Source organism: Mya arenaria, chromosome 12 (genome assembly GCF_026914265.1).
Source record: "Mya arenaria isolate MELC-2E11 chromosome 12, ASM2691426v1".
In the NCBI taxonomy this organism is placed as follows: Eukaryota; Metazoa; Mollusca; class Bivalvia; order Myida; family Myidae; genus Mya; species Mya arenaria.
The window spans coordinates 11926059-11940135 of record NC_069133.1 but is presented as its reverse complement, the minus strand read 5'-3'; the positions used below and the strand labels follow the sequence as shown (position 1 = coordinate 11940135).

Below are 14077 nucleotides of genomic sequence, written 5' to 3'. Positions count from 1 at the left end.
GACCTTAGCCCCACCCCCACCCCCTCAAAAGCAATCCCAAGCTAGCTCTTCCCATAAGCTACCTACACACCAAGTTTCATCAATATCTATCAATGCTAACTAAAGTTATTAAACAGAAACCAATGTTTGACGCCCGCCCGCCCGCCCGCCCAACGACAACCTCATTCTAATAACCCGGTTTTCGTTGAAAACCTGGTTAAAAATATGCTGTATTATTCTCAATGTGTTGCAAAATGAAATGCCTGGGTTGATCTAATACTTCCATAATGCGAAGGCAGTGAGCACGAGTATGCACGAGGCAAACAAGATCGTCGAAAGTGAGTGCTAACGCTCCTCCAGTTTTTTGAGTCGTTCATTTGGCATAACTCGACACATATTTCAGTTTTGGGACTTTTTACCCATTTGCGTTATAATGCGGTTTATCAGTGTGGTCATGTGTATATTGATAACCAATGAACCTCTTTAGACGCGGACAACATCCCTGCCTTTGCCAAAGACAACGAATCAAAGGCGAGTTAGGCGACCTAAAACGAAACTCAGGATCATTTTGTAATCACCATGTCAGCGATAAAGTCTTTCATGCGCTGCCGTGTGTCTGCCAGCGCATCCATCTCTGCGCACACGCTGTCTAGACACTGCAAGCATTCCTCGTGGCTCTCGCAGCAAATGGCGATGTAGGCGGCCGCCATGAATTCCTGTATGGACCGATGCAGGAATGAGTAGGTGGTCCGCCGCTCTGTGAGGAAACTCTGGGAAGGCCGCTGGGTCAGGATACCGATCTCGAGAGCTGCCGACCACTCGATGCCCGTGAGATAGTCCCAGACGGAGCGCCCGTCAAACACACCGGAAGAGCCACCCTGCCAGTCCACAAGTGTGTTGTACGCGAGGTTCCCGAAAGACAGGAATAAACCCCTGTTGTCAAGAATATTCATCGCATTTGAGAACAGCTCTGGCATATCAAAGTCTACATACATAGACGGTTCGAACAATGCACCCGACGAGTCAAAACTGTGATCATGTTTCTTTTCTTTAGCCCGCCCAAACATCATGTCCACCATTGAGCTGTATATCTGTGTCTGAGATCGGTCTACGAGGAGATCGGCGTACCAGCAGCACAGTAACTGAATGCACATCGTGGGGAACATTACCAAATGCTCCAGGGCATAAGACTTAATCACGGCATGAAAATCGTCAGCACTTTTTTGTTCATCATGGGTTTCATTGAAAAACGAAAGCGCCTTCTCAACAAACATGTCGGTGTGCGAAACACCACATAATTGAAGTAGCACGTCAATTTCTGAGTTTTTAATCTTTTTGGTTTGAATTACCCATGGTCGCGTTGTGCTCAATATTGTGCAGTTCTCTCGTGTTCGCCTGAATGGTAAAGATATTTGACGACCACATGAACATTTATGCAAGGACTGCTCCGGGTGCGACCATTCGTCCAGTCCATCTAACAACACAAGACAAATCTCCTCGGCTAGAACTCTCTGCAAAAACTCAATATTGTAGTCCTTCGGCAAAAATTTGATCACCTGATTAACAATCATTGCGTCAATATCACATTCTACCTCGCTCGAATCTCGAAGAGAAATAAAGAACAAATATTTGAACTCACTAAAGACTCGAACATCACAAAACTGCTGGTTTGTCGAATTCCTTATTGTGGTAGGGTCATCACTGTTTGAAGTTTTATTAGCTTTACACCATTCCTGAATGATTTTCGTACAAAAGACAGATTTCCCAATACCTGACTCACCCTGCAGGTAAATATCACATAACCGTTCATTTCCAAGGTAGAAAATATCGCGGAAACACTGCACTTGCCGCTGCGCACTCACAGTGCTTTGATTTTTATTCATTCTCAGTCGTGTTCGTTCTCTTACAACTTCTATCTTTGGTGGCACGTAGAACGTCTCTAGGTCCTCGTCGGAATCAGAAAGCAGGGGAGACAACCCCAGAGAGCAGTGTCGCTTCTCGTAATGTTGGATTAGCTGCCGCTGGAATTCTGAAACGGAATGTAAGTATTCTAGTCCATGGTCAATCTGTCGTATTAATTTTGCAGTATTTTGACAAACAAATACGACGCGTCAAAAGGACTGCAATTAGCTCTCTATGACGCAAAAAACTGACGATGTGTGTATTATCTGATAAGAAAGGTTTGCATTAAAGAACATAGATATTTAAATAATTCCAAACATTTTGTGATCGCCCGTTTATCATACCTGTATGACTAATGATGGAGGGTTCCCGACTGACAAATCGCAAGTAGTCGCGCTCCTTTGAGGCGGCGGAGGCGATACTGTCCAGGGCGGCCGTCTCGTAACGCGATGCCTGCCGCTCAAACGCCAACACGGCCGCCTGTCCGCTCTCTGCTAGTTTACCGTCTGTTCGCTTTATTACGGCGTCTCCCTGTTCAGCCAACTCAGCTGTGACGTCATTTAGTACGCATTCGGCTTCTGATGTGACGTCATCTCGGAATTTGGCCACGGCAGCGTCGCCTTGTGCTTCCAACTCTATGGAAACGTCGTGGACCACGGCTTCCGCTTCTAACGTCACCTGTGATAGCGTTTCGGATAATTCTTCCGTCATCTCCGTTGCATTTGGAATAGTATGTGCTTATGTTTCTGAAAAGTTAAGATAATAATGCTGAATTTGAGAACTAATTTATTGTATGATTCATGCTCAAAATCTGTTTTCATGTTACCAAATGATATCAGGGGCGGATCCATGACTCGACGTAAGAGGGTGCGTATCTTAGGGGCGTTCCCTTTTGACTTGCACCCCTCCCTCAGAAACGAAATTTATTTGGTTTAAAGGGTCGGCAGGGTGTTTGGGGGTCCTCCCCCTACACAATTTTATAAATTTCTAGTCATTTTGGTCTTCTTCTCTTGAAATAAAGAGTAAACTTGGACGATTTTTAATCCGCTAGTGGATATATAGAAGATAGTTTGAACTGTAGTTTGACGTCGAGGGCGTATCCGTCGAAACTGCGTAGTGGTCGAGACAAATGTTTATACACCGAACAAGACTGGTCGTTAGAAAGCGTCGTATCGTAATATTCCTTTGTATATTATGTCTCCTTTGATAATTTCCATGTTTGAGCGCAATTAAAATTAAACCAACGAAACTGCACTCAGATTTCACTCGACATTTTCCTGATTTTCAATGTCGGATATGACGTCATAAATCAATGGCATTAGTAATTAAGGATTAGTATCATTTCTAGCTAGTTTGCAGCAAGGCCTAGCGTTTTTAATTCATGATACAGAATGCAACCATGCGTCAAATCATGCGATGGTGGTGGTTTTGAGTTTATTTATATTCGCACTCGGGCAATGCCCATTGGGCGATTCGTGAGCCGATATAATTCACCAGTTACCCCCCCCCCCCCCCCCAGGTCCGAGGGTATTCGGGGCATAGCCGGGGAAATGTGCCGTGTTTTTACCTTCCAGGTGGCCCCCCAGTGCTGGGTGAATGCGGTGGTTTTTGTCTCGGCGCAAAAATACCGGGGAATGGGTCTTACCTAGGGTCCCTGGGGTGCGGCTGCATTTGGCGGGGTTTTACCAGAAGTTCGTCCCCGCAGGACGGAGATTTTGCCCGGGCTTGGCTGGACCGAAAGTCAAAGTCCCCGCTAATCCGCGGACCTGGGGGCGTGGTTACAATTGACTGGTGCAGATTGTTAGTCATATTAGGTTTTTGGAGCATAGTGCACAGACAGAATGTAATTCTGGTTTGAGCTACCCTTGTTCTTTAGCGTGCACCAGTGTATAACACACGGGACCCCCATTTAACGTCCCTCCAGGAAGACGCATTCTCGTACACCAGAGTGATGTTGCTATGCGTTTTGATTGGTCGACGATGATGTCAAGAAAATTATATATTTATATTTTTGCATGATTGAATCAGAGGTTAGATTTATCATTATCAAACCTCTGATGTGTGAGCATGGGAAGACGATATAATAAGGATATTTTAGTTATGCGGCGGGGAATCGAACCTGCTATCCTGAATTGACACTGGTTACCACTTGACCACGGATAAGCCACTTAATCCAACTGTTTGCCCTTTTATCAACAGTTAGATACTAGATAAACTCAAAGCAATTTTTTCATTGATGAAACAAGTTTTAAGCAAAATAGTACATAACGATTTAATTTCTATTTTGACTTCTCCTGGGGATTGCATAAAACGTTTTGACCTGCACAAGAATGTACGTTTCAAATCATTTAACATTAGTGGATCTCCATTGTTCAGCACTGAGTTAATTTTACACTTTTGTTATCTGCACCTTTGTTAAGTTTTTGTTTGTTTGTTGTTGTTGTTGTTGTTTTGTCTTGTTTGTTTGTTTGTTTGTTTGTTTGTTTGTTTGTTTGTTTGTTTGTTTGTTTGTTTGTTTGTTTGTTTGTTGTTTTTGTTTGTTTGTTGTTGTTGTTGTTGTTTTGTTTTTTTGTTGTTGTTTTTTTTGGGGGGGATTATGCGTGGCAATACGGTGGCAATACGGTGGGTCTTGTTAACGTAACTACCCATCACCTGTGAGCTGAAACAGTTATCTGAAATTTTCAGTTTCAGAGTACTGCAGATCTCAATGAAGCTTCGAGAGCAGGTTTGAAAGTTAACAATGAGGGCGTTAACAACGTAGTTGACAAACAATCGAGGGATCATACAGACGAAACAGTTAAATAGTACCATGCGGACAGCCAACACATGAAGATATATGTATAATGTATTTACCTGTGGGTTTAAAAACATAATAAACAGAGTCTATTCTATTTATAAATTAACACTTTCTATTTAGGTGATCCACTGTATAAATGAATGTTTCGTTTATATATGCACGTAGTTAAATGTGTTAATTAAACTAGTGAAGTCGTAATTTAAAACAAATCCTCATCTGTATTGAATAAACGGTCGTATTAACTGAGAATTAAAATGTCGTTTACGTAAATGTGCGTAAAAAAACATAAATGAATATATAATACAAAAAAAGTGATATATGAAATACATTACCTACTTGTGTATACTTTTTAGGACGCCATGACACTTCCTTGTTTAGTGACTGTATCATATAGGTTAGAGTACACTAAGTCATACAGATAAACCCACCAGTTGTAGATTTAGAGGGGTGCACACCCGGACTGTGCCCCCTCTAAAATTGTCAATGTTTAATTGTTATATCCATATTGGAGGAGAAAAAAATATGAATAAAATACGCTTATCATGCACCATTTCCGAGTTCAAATTGTTAAAATCTCCGACAAGGTCAGGATAGGCAATTTCTGGATCCGCCCCTGCCCGCTGTATCAATCGTAACTACTCGGCAATCTCCCACAAGGTCTGGATAGACAATTTCCTTGGAAACTGTGCAGAGGGCATACTATTATTTTTTACATGCTGCAGTATACATATAATATATTTAGTTTAAACTTATTTATTTTACAACGATTGTGAAACAAGTTATTACAACATTTATATATTTATCACTCTTGTTGGCACGATTTGACGCGCGAGTGTGGTGATGTATTGTGGGGGAAACCGGAGTGCCCGGAGGACACCTACTTGTTGGGCTTGGTGAAAGCTATATTTAATTCAAAGGGTTTAAGAAATGTGCTGGTAAGCGAATCTTGGGCGAGCCTACAAACATATTTCCTGGACAAGTTGAATAAAATTGTTTCATTTATGTTTTTTGATGAAATATAAAGTTTTATCGGTGAAATAACAACAGTGAAATTATCAATTTTATATTTTAATGCAAACTAAGGAGTGGAAATATCACGCTTAAGAACAACTTTTGAAATCAAGTCTTGCCAAATAATAATTTGATATAAAAAAGTTGCATGTGTTTAAATAAATGTATTTTTGCAAGTGAACATAACTTACCGGATAGAAGAATAGATATCCTGTTTTTCAAACGTTCTCTTGAAACATAGATTCGATGTTATATCATCGATCAAATTTCTTTTTTAACTATGTGACTTTGTAGTATCAACTTCCTGGCAAATTCACACAACAATTAAGTGATATTTTTACCCCACCCGCTTAAAAATCTGTCGAAAACCTAGCGTTGTCTTCACTCTTTGTCTGGAAAACGACCCGTCCTCAATCGAATCGAATCTTTGAAAGCTAGTGGTGACTCACGACCGTTGTATTATGAAACAAACTCGAAAACTTGGAATATTTATTTATATTTATATACGAATTTTTTTCATGAACAATTGTGGAAAAAAAATAATTTAAATTACAAATATTCACTATCTTGCAAAAAAAAAAAAAAAAAAAAAAAAAGATAAAAAAAAATAAAAAATTATTTATTACTGTATCCAGGCAATGTGACGAGCACCTGTGGTAAATCCGATATTGATTCACATTTGTTTTGCTTACACCTTTGGCCTTTACAAAAGAAAATAATTTAGAAAATGGCGACCAGTGCTATTTTGGTCATGAATTTATGCCCTGTTCAATTGAAAAATACTTCCATCGATTAACTGTTTTTATTTGGAACAAAGATGCATTAATAAAAAATCATGGATGAATGTTCCTAGTAAATGTTTGCACTAAAACACGAGTAAATAGAACACTTTAAAAAAATATTAGAAAAAATCCCGACTAGCCTGAAAAAGGAATGACAGGTATGTCGTCAGCATTTAAGACTTTGCGTGATAAGCATCCCTTGGTAAGCGGTGTAGCAAACACTCTTTTCAAAAAAGGGTATTTAGAAAAAATCACAACACTAATACAACTCCGGGAAAAGGCATTTATGTATATAAACGAAATATTAAAGATTTCAGTTTAATATCGTATTTAATTTCCCTCGCTTCGCCACTCGTGAAAAAAATAAAGGATCTGGCACGTGTTTATGCACATGACGTAATTTCCGCTTTAAAAGAAGATGTTGTTCATAAAATCAAGAGGAAACAGTTTTCCTCTGGTGATTTAAATGGAAAAACTACTTAAATCAAATAAAAAAATTAATATCAAAAACTAGAGATAAACGTATGAATTGCTGGAATATTAATTACATATGATTGCATTCACTATACAATAGAAATGTTCAGTAAAACATTTGAATAAACGAAGAAGAATAAACTAAACTTATAAGAGTGTCACTGAAGTTATATCTAAGAAAAAAAATATTATTTAATTTTGGTCTTCTTTATCACTTAAGGGAATTAAACCGCTGGACAATGCACTTTAAATAAAGCCAATAAATGACTAAACGGCAAAGAACATTGGCGGTCTTTTATGTCGAAAACCTTCTAAACTATCGAATCCGTTCAGCGATTGCCAGGGGTGTGAGCGTAAACACTAATTGAATTAAATCTTACGTTGACGATTACATTGTTTGAATGTTTAAACACTTTTATGTACAGCATTTCACTCTCAGTTTGTAATTCGTTCATGCAACGTTATTCAAATCATTACTTTTAATTTTGATAACATACTCGGTCATAAATCGAAATAGCAGGTTCGATTGTATTCGTTATTCGATATTGATTTTATAGGTCTGTGGTACGTAAAACACACTATTAATTGGTATAATTATGAGGATGGCATCCATTTTATTTCATTATATATCCACAAATATGACGTCGGAATTAACGTCTAGACGTGAAGCACTTATAAAGAAACAATGACGAATGAAACCTACAATTATAAATGATTTCCGAGAAATGGTACTTTGAAAGAAAAGAAAAAATGAAGGTACATTCAGAAGTTTTTTGAAGTCGCGTGATAACTAACCAGCGAGAAGATGGCATAAAGGGGGGACACTCATAAAGGCGAAGTGTTTGTGGTTACGTTTATACTGCCCCTTTGTCCGATGTGCGATCATGTGTCCAGTAAAACAAAACTTCAAAGGCATTCGAATGTTACGTTTCTAATATCTCTGAGTTAATCTCTTCAGGTTTAAGACAAAGAAATTCAATGTCGTTTGATGTGTACACCCCGCCGTCCCAGGCGTAGCTGCATTGCTGTTCCTGCGGCGCATATTTACCACACCACCACGTACCGTCAGGGGCAGTAACTCGAGAAATAAATAATTGTAGTCCGTTTTTGTCGTAGCCTCCCTTTATCGCACGCCGAGGGATTCCACCGATAACGTCACAGCATTCCCATGTTAACTGCTCTCCAGGGTCGGTGATGACGTCATATTCGCAGCCCTTAAACTCTTCTCCGTCGACAACAAAAGTAGCGCCTCCGTCAACCGGGATAACTGTACCCGGAACTCGCTCTGATCGTATGTGGGCAAGACCTATGGGGTAAAAAAGTTGTCATGTAGGTAGAAACATTCATCTCGTTGTAGATATATTATTATATCTCGTTTACAGTTATGAAACAGTGAATTGTAACCACAGCCCCAGATCCGGGTGTATACCGGAGATAGCCGAGGAAATGGGTCCTGGCTGGACCAAAAGTCAAAGTCCCCGCTATTCCCCGGACCTGGGGGTTGGGGACCGTGGTAACAATTGACTGGTGCATTACACGTACTGTTCTTTCTTTAACTTTCCACACAGTACATTTCTCGCTCAACCTAATAACCCAGACAAGACTTATTCATTATCTGCTGTCCAATTCACTATTTTCGCATTATGTTACGGCACCCACAACCCTAGTTATTGAACTAACACACGAGCGCTTTGACAACGCACCTTAGTTATTGAACAGTTAAGCTCTGCCCACGGGATATGGGAGTTCCTGTATAGATTGAAGCACAAAAAAACAATATCAGATTTTTTCAACGTGCACTTACAGACATATAAAGCGGAGGATGCGAGACTGTCCGTCCGAAAGCTGTGTGGGGGCACCGTTCCGTTCGACGCCTTCCGCCATACCGGCAATTGTGTTGGCTTAAAACATTCATGAGAAGACACAGTAATTAATTTATTATACATTTTGTGAATACAGGTAAAGGCCAAAACTTAGGCCCTGTTCCTGCCTAGAAACCAGTTATGTTGTGTGTAAAATCAATCTTAAATGCGAATTTGCCTTATGTCTGAATAACAACTAATTGCAACTAAGTACTGGTATTCTTAATAAAAATGGGGGCTATGTCCTAATCCTGAGTTATCCTAAACTGAAATTAAGTAAGTGCATGTCATAGAAAAAAGAAAGAAGTTCATAATAATGTAATATACCTTTGTGGCGTCTGCGTCAGTTTTCTCCCTGGCAGTTCCATCGCCGGCTATGTCTCCCCCGTCAACAATGGCATCATCTGCAGCTCGAGCCGTCGACTTCTTCGGCTGCGACGACCGTGACTTATTCGATTTTTCAACCAACGTCGTCGCCTCGGCCGGAAGTCCAAGACTTGGTTCCGGAGAATCCAGTTCCGGTGAAGGAATACTATCTTCGTCGAGCGACTTGCCGATGCAGAAGGCCGCCTGGTGGTAAATCATCTGCGCGCGCGTCTTGAACGTCATATCGCACGTGCTACATATGTGTTCATTTCCGCCTCTGCTCACTCCTACATCCGGAGATGGTGGCTCGTCTGCCTTGTCCCGGAAGTTGATAAGGTGTTCTGGCATTGGACTCCACGCAGATTCGCACCGTAAGCCGCTTCCAGTCTCAAGATAACGTCTTGGTGACGTCATATCCGCCATATTATATGGTACTATGCAACTTTAAATGCGTTTTCACTTGAAAGGTTTTAATTAAAGCAGAATGAATCATACGCAACTGTCAATTGGTTTTCGGCTTTTAAAAGTTGCGAAAGTTAAAACAAAGTATTTGTTTACGATATACATATCGATTGCATTGAGGTAAATGTTTGACAAAATCAATATTGCCTTTTCATGATCACTTTTTTAAATCAGTGATTTTGTATGATCATTTATAGCTCAAATTTTGTTAATATTAGTCATGTTACTTTGTTTGTTCTAGTGTTTCGCATTACCTTCTTTTTTTGTTTGAGTGATGATATAAACTTGTTTCGCAACAACTCTTCCCTCGGTAGAGTCTAAATTTAACTTTAATTTGTCAGGGGCGTAGCTAGACTGGGCCCAAGTTGGTATAAGGTTTTCGGGGCTTGCTCCGACCCATTTTTAATGCAGGATGCGTTTTAGTTCGTTTACTATTAAAAATACTATTTTTGAAAATAATGTGTATGCCCTTGTATTGATCCGATTATAAACTGTATTTTCGTTTAATGTTCATGTTTCATTATAGTTGATTTTGATTTCTTCTCTCACATTTAAAACAAAGAAATAAAAAAAAAACGTTTTCAAAAAACACAAGATGTATGCGAGAATGATGTAAATATGACGGTTTAAACTTTCACGGAAAATCCCACGCGCATATTTGATAAAAATTGAAATTCGGCTCAGTTGATGTGTTGTGTTGTTATTGTTGCTGTTGTCATTGCTGATATGTGATACAAGGCTAAGAACAACGTGAACTATGTAAACAGCATATTTTCTCATCGTTGCCAAACGCCTCCGTGAATGTTTTGAGCATACTAGTAGTATGAAACTGTTCAAATTAATGCAACTTGAAGCATTATTTCTAAAAATAATACACAGCCCGCCTCTCAACACGGAGGTCGTTGGTTCGATCTCCAACAATTAAACACCCTCTTGGCTTCCGAAACGGACACATAACTGGTTTCTGTTACAACCTGGAATTTTCATCACAATCCAGCTGAAATACATTACAACGAACCAAGTACAGAAGAAATTTTCCTTTCTGACACAGTCTTTGAATTTTTAGTGTGCACAGATCTGACACAACTATTGACTAGATGTGGCTCAAATTGAATACAGCCATTGAAGCCATATTGGGCACATATCTGACACAGCCACAAAAACAACATGGAGGCACATATGTTATACAGCCATTGAATCAACACGGGGGCCCAAATTTATCGCAGCCATTAAAGCTACATGGGGCACATTACTGACACAGCCATTACAGCTACATGAAGCACACATCTGACACGACCATTAAAGCTATATGGGGCACATTACTGACACAGCCATTAAAGCTAAATGGGGAACATAACTGAAACAGCCATTAAAGCTACATGATGCACACATCTGACACGAAAATTAAAGCTATATGGGGCACATATCTGACACAGCCATTGAAGCTACATTATACACATATCTGACCATTGAAGCTACATGGGGCTCATATATGACACAGCCAATGAAGCTACATTAGACACATATCTGACCATTAAAGCTATATGGGGCACATTACTGACACAGCCATTAAAGCTAAATGGGGAACATTACTGAAACAGCCATTAAAGCTACATGATGCACACATCTGACACGAAAATTAAAGTTATATGGGTCACATATCTGACACAGCTATTGAAGCTACATTATACAGATATCTGGCCCTTGAAGCTACATGGGGCTCATATATGACACAGCCAATGAAGCTACATTAAACACATATCTGACCATTGAAGCTACATTAGACACATATCTGACCATTGAAGCTACATTAGACACATATCTGACAACTGAAGCTACAATAGACACATATCTGACAACTGAAGCTACATTAGACACATATCTGACAACTGAAGCTACATTAGACACATATCTGACCATTGAAGCTACATGAGGCACATATCTGACACCGCCATTGAAGCTACATTAGACACATATCAGACCATTGAATCTACATGGGGCACATATCTGACCATTGAAGCTACATGGGGCACATATCTGACACAGCCAATGAAGCTACATTAGACACATATCTGACCATTGAAGCTACATTAGACACATATCTGACACAGCCATTGAAACTACCTGAGGCACATATCTGACACAGCCATTGAAGCTACATTAGACACATATCTGACCATTGAAGCTACATAAGACACATATCTGACCATTGAAGCTACATGAGGCACATATCTGACCATTGAAGCTACATGAGGCACATATCTGACCATTGAAGCTACATGAGGCACATATCTGACCATTGAAGCTACATGGGGCACATATTCGACCATTGAAGCTACATTAGACACATATCTGACCATTGAAGCTACATGAGGCACATATCTGACACAGCCATTGAAGCTACATTAGACACATATCAGACCATTGAATCTACATGGGGCACATATCTGACCATTGAAGCTACATGGGGCACATATCTGACACAGCCATTGAAGCTTCATTAGACACATATCTGACCATTGAAGCTACATTAGACACATATCTGACACAGCCATTGAAACTACCTGAGGCACATATCTGACACAGCCATTGAAGCTACATTAGACACATATCTGACCATTGAAGCTACATAAGACACATATCTGACCATTGAAGCTACATGAGGCACATATCTGACCATTGAAGCTACATGAGGCACATATCTGACCATTGAAGCTACATGAGGCACATATCTGACCATTGAAGCTACATGGGGCACATATTCGACCATTGAAGCTACATGAGGCACATATCTGACACCACCATTGAAGCTACATGAGGCACATATCTGACACAGCCATTTAAACTACATGATGCACATATCTGACACAGCCATTGAAGCTACATGAGGCACATATCTGACACAGCCATTGAAACTACCTGAGGCACATATCTGACACAGCCATTGAAACTACCTGAGGCACATATCTGACACAGCCATTAAAGCTACATGGGGCACATATCTGACACAGCCATTAAAGCTACTTGGGGCACATATATGACACAGCCATTGAAGCTACTTGGGGCACATATATGACACAGTCATTGAAGCTGCATGGGGCACATGTCTGACACAGCCATTAAAGCTACTTTGGGCACATATATGACACAGCCATTGAAGCTGCATGGGGCACATATATGACACAGCCATTAAAGCTACATGGGGCACATATCTGACACAGCCATTAAAGCTACTTGGGGCACATATATGACACAGCCATTGAAGCTACTTGGCGCACATATATGACACAGCCATTAAAGCTACTTGGGGCACATATATGACACAGCCATTAAAGCTACTTGGGGCACATATATGACACAGCCATTAAAGCTACTTGGGGCACATATATGACACAGCCATTGAAGCTGCATGGGGCACATATCCGACACAGCCATTGAATCTACATTGGGCACATATCCTTTATGGGATAGATATCTGACACAGTCATTGAATCTACATTGGGCACATATCCTTTATGGGATAGATATCTGACACAGTCATTGAATCTACATTGGGCACATATACTTTATGGGATAGATATCTGACACAGTCATTGAATCTACATTGGACACATATCCTTTATGGGATAGATATCTGACACAGCCATTGAATTTACATTGGGCACATATCCTTTATGGGATAGATATCTGACACAGCCATTGAATCTACATTGGGCACATATCCTTTATGGGATAGATATCTGACACAGCCATTGAATCTACATTGGACACATATCCTTTATGGGATAGATATCTGACACAGTCATTGACTCTTCATTTGGGCACATAATTAATAAACCCATTGAAACTTTATGAAGCTCATATCTGACACAGCCATTGAAACTATATGTAGCACATATCTGGCACAGCCATTGAAACTGTATGCAGCACATATCTGACACAGCCATTGAAACTATATGCAGCACATATCTGACACAGCCATTGAAACTATATGTAGCACATATCTGACACAGTCATTAAAACTATAATTATGTAGCACATATCTGATACAGCCAGTGAATCTACATCGGCCTCGATGAAACAATAAATAGGATTGTGAACTAGTGTCCGGCAGTCATCAACACAAACGTCATCATGTCTTGTAGTTTAATAAGGAATTCTCAACATTAAATTCATTCCGCACTGAATTTGTTTGGTATTGTATATCGTATGATAACAGTGACAACAGTATCCACGGCTAGATGAGCATAGTTGTGGAACACTTTATGATTTCTTTAATCCTAAAGATATTTTCAAATCAAGTAATTTATCACGTTTAAATATAATTCATGGCTAACTAAAATAAATCTGGACAAAACCATTCAATGTCAGTGAATGGGAAGGTGCAGCTGATCCATGAGGTGGTCCTTGTTTCTTGTAACAACAATGCGCTTTGTCTTGAA

The 14077-nt window shown here is 39.9% G+C and overlaps 2 protein-coding genes across 5 annotated transcripts; both read right to left on the bottom strand.

Annotated features, from left to right (window-relative positions):
• Positions 1-156: 156 nt before the first annotated feature.
• Positions 157-6068, bottom strand: LOC128211792 (uncharacterized). 4 transcript variants are annotated; one of them, XM_052916860.1, is made up of 3 exons: positions 5881-6068; positions 2226-2627; positions 157-2008 (listed from the first exon to the last, which is right to left on the bottom strand). In XM_052916860.1, the coding sequence occupies exons 2-3, from the start codon at positions 2590-2592 to the stop codon at positions 543-545; spliced, it is 1833 nt and encodes a 610-aa protein (XP_052772820.1). In that variant the 5' UTR covers positions 2593-2627; positions 5881-6068; the 3' UTR covers positions 157-542. The 4 variants fall into 4 exon arrangements, with proteins under 4 accessions (XP_052772820.1, XP_052772821.1, XP_052772822.1 ...); XM_052916861.1 differs by lacking the exon at positions 5881-6068 and adding an exon at positions 5011-5051; XM_052916862.1 differs by lacking the exon at positions 5881-6068 and adding an exon at positions 5015-5040.
• Positions 6069-6339: 271 nt separating this feature from the next.
• On the bottom strand, positions 6340-9672 carry LOC128212226 (uncharacterized). The gene is made up of 3 exons (XM_052917563.1): positions 9135-9672; positions 8750-8846; positions 6340-8251 (listed from the first exon to the last, which is right to left on the bottom strand). Exons 1-3 carry the CDS (start codon positions 9594-9596, stop codon positions 7869-7871), a joined length of 942 nt encoding a protein of 313 aa, XP_052773523.1. The 5' UTR covers positions 9597-9672; the 3' UTR covers positions 6340-7868.
• Between the last annotated feature and the right edge of the window lie 4405 nt (positions 9673-14077).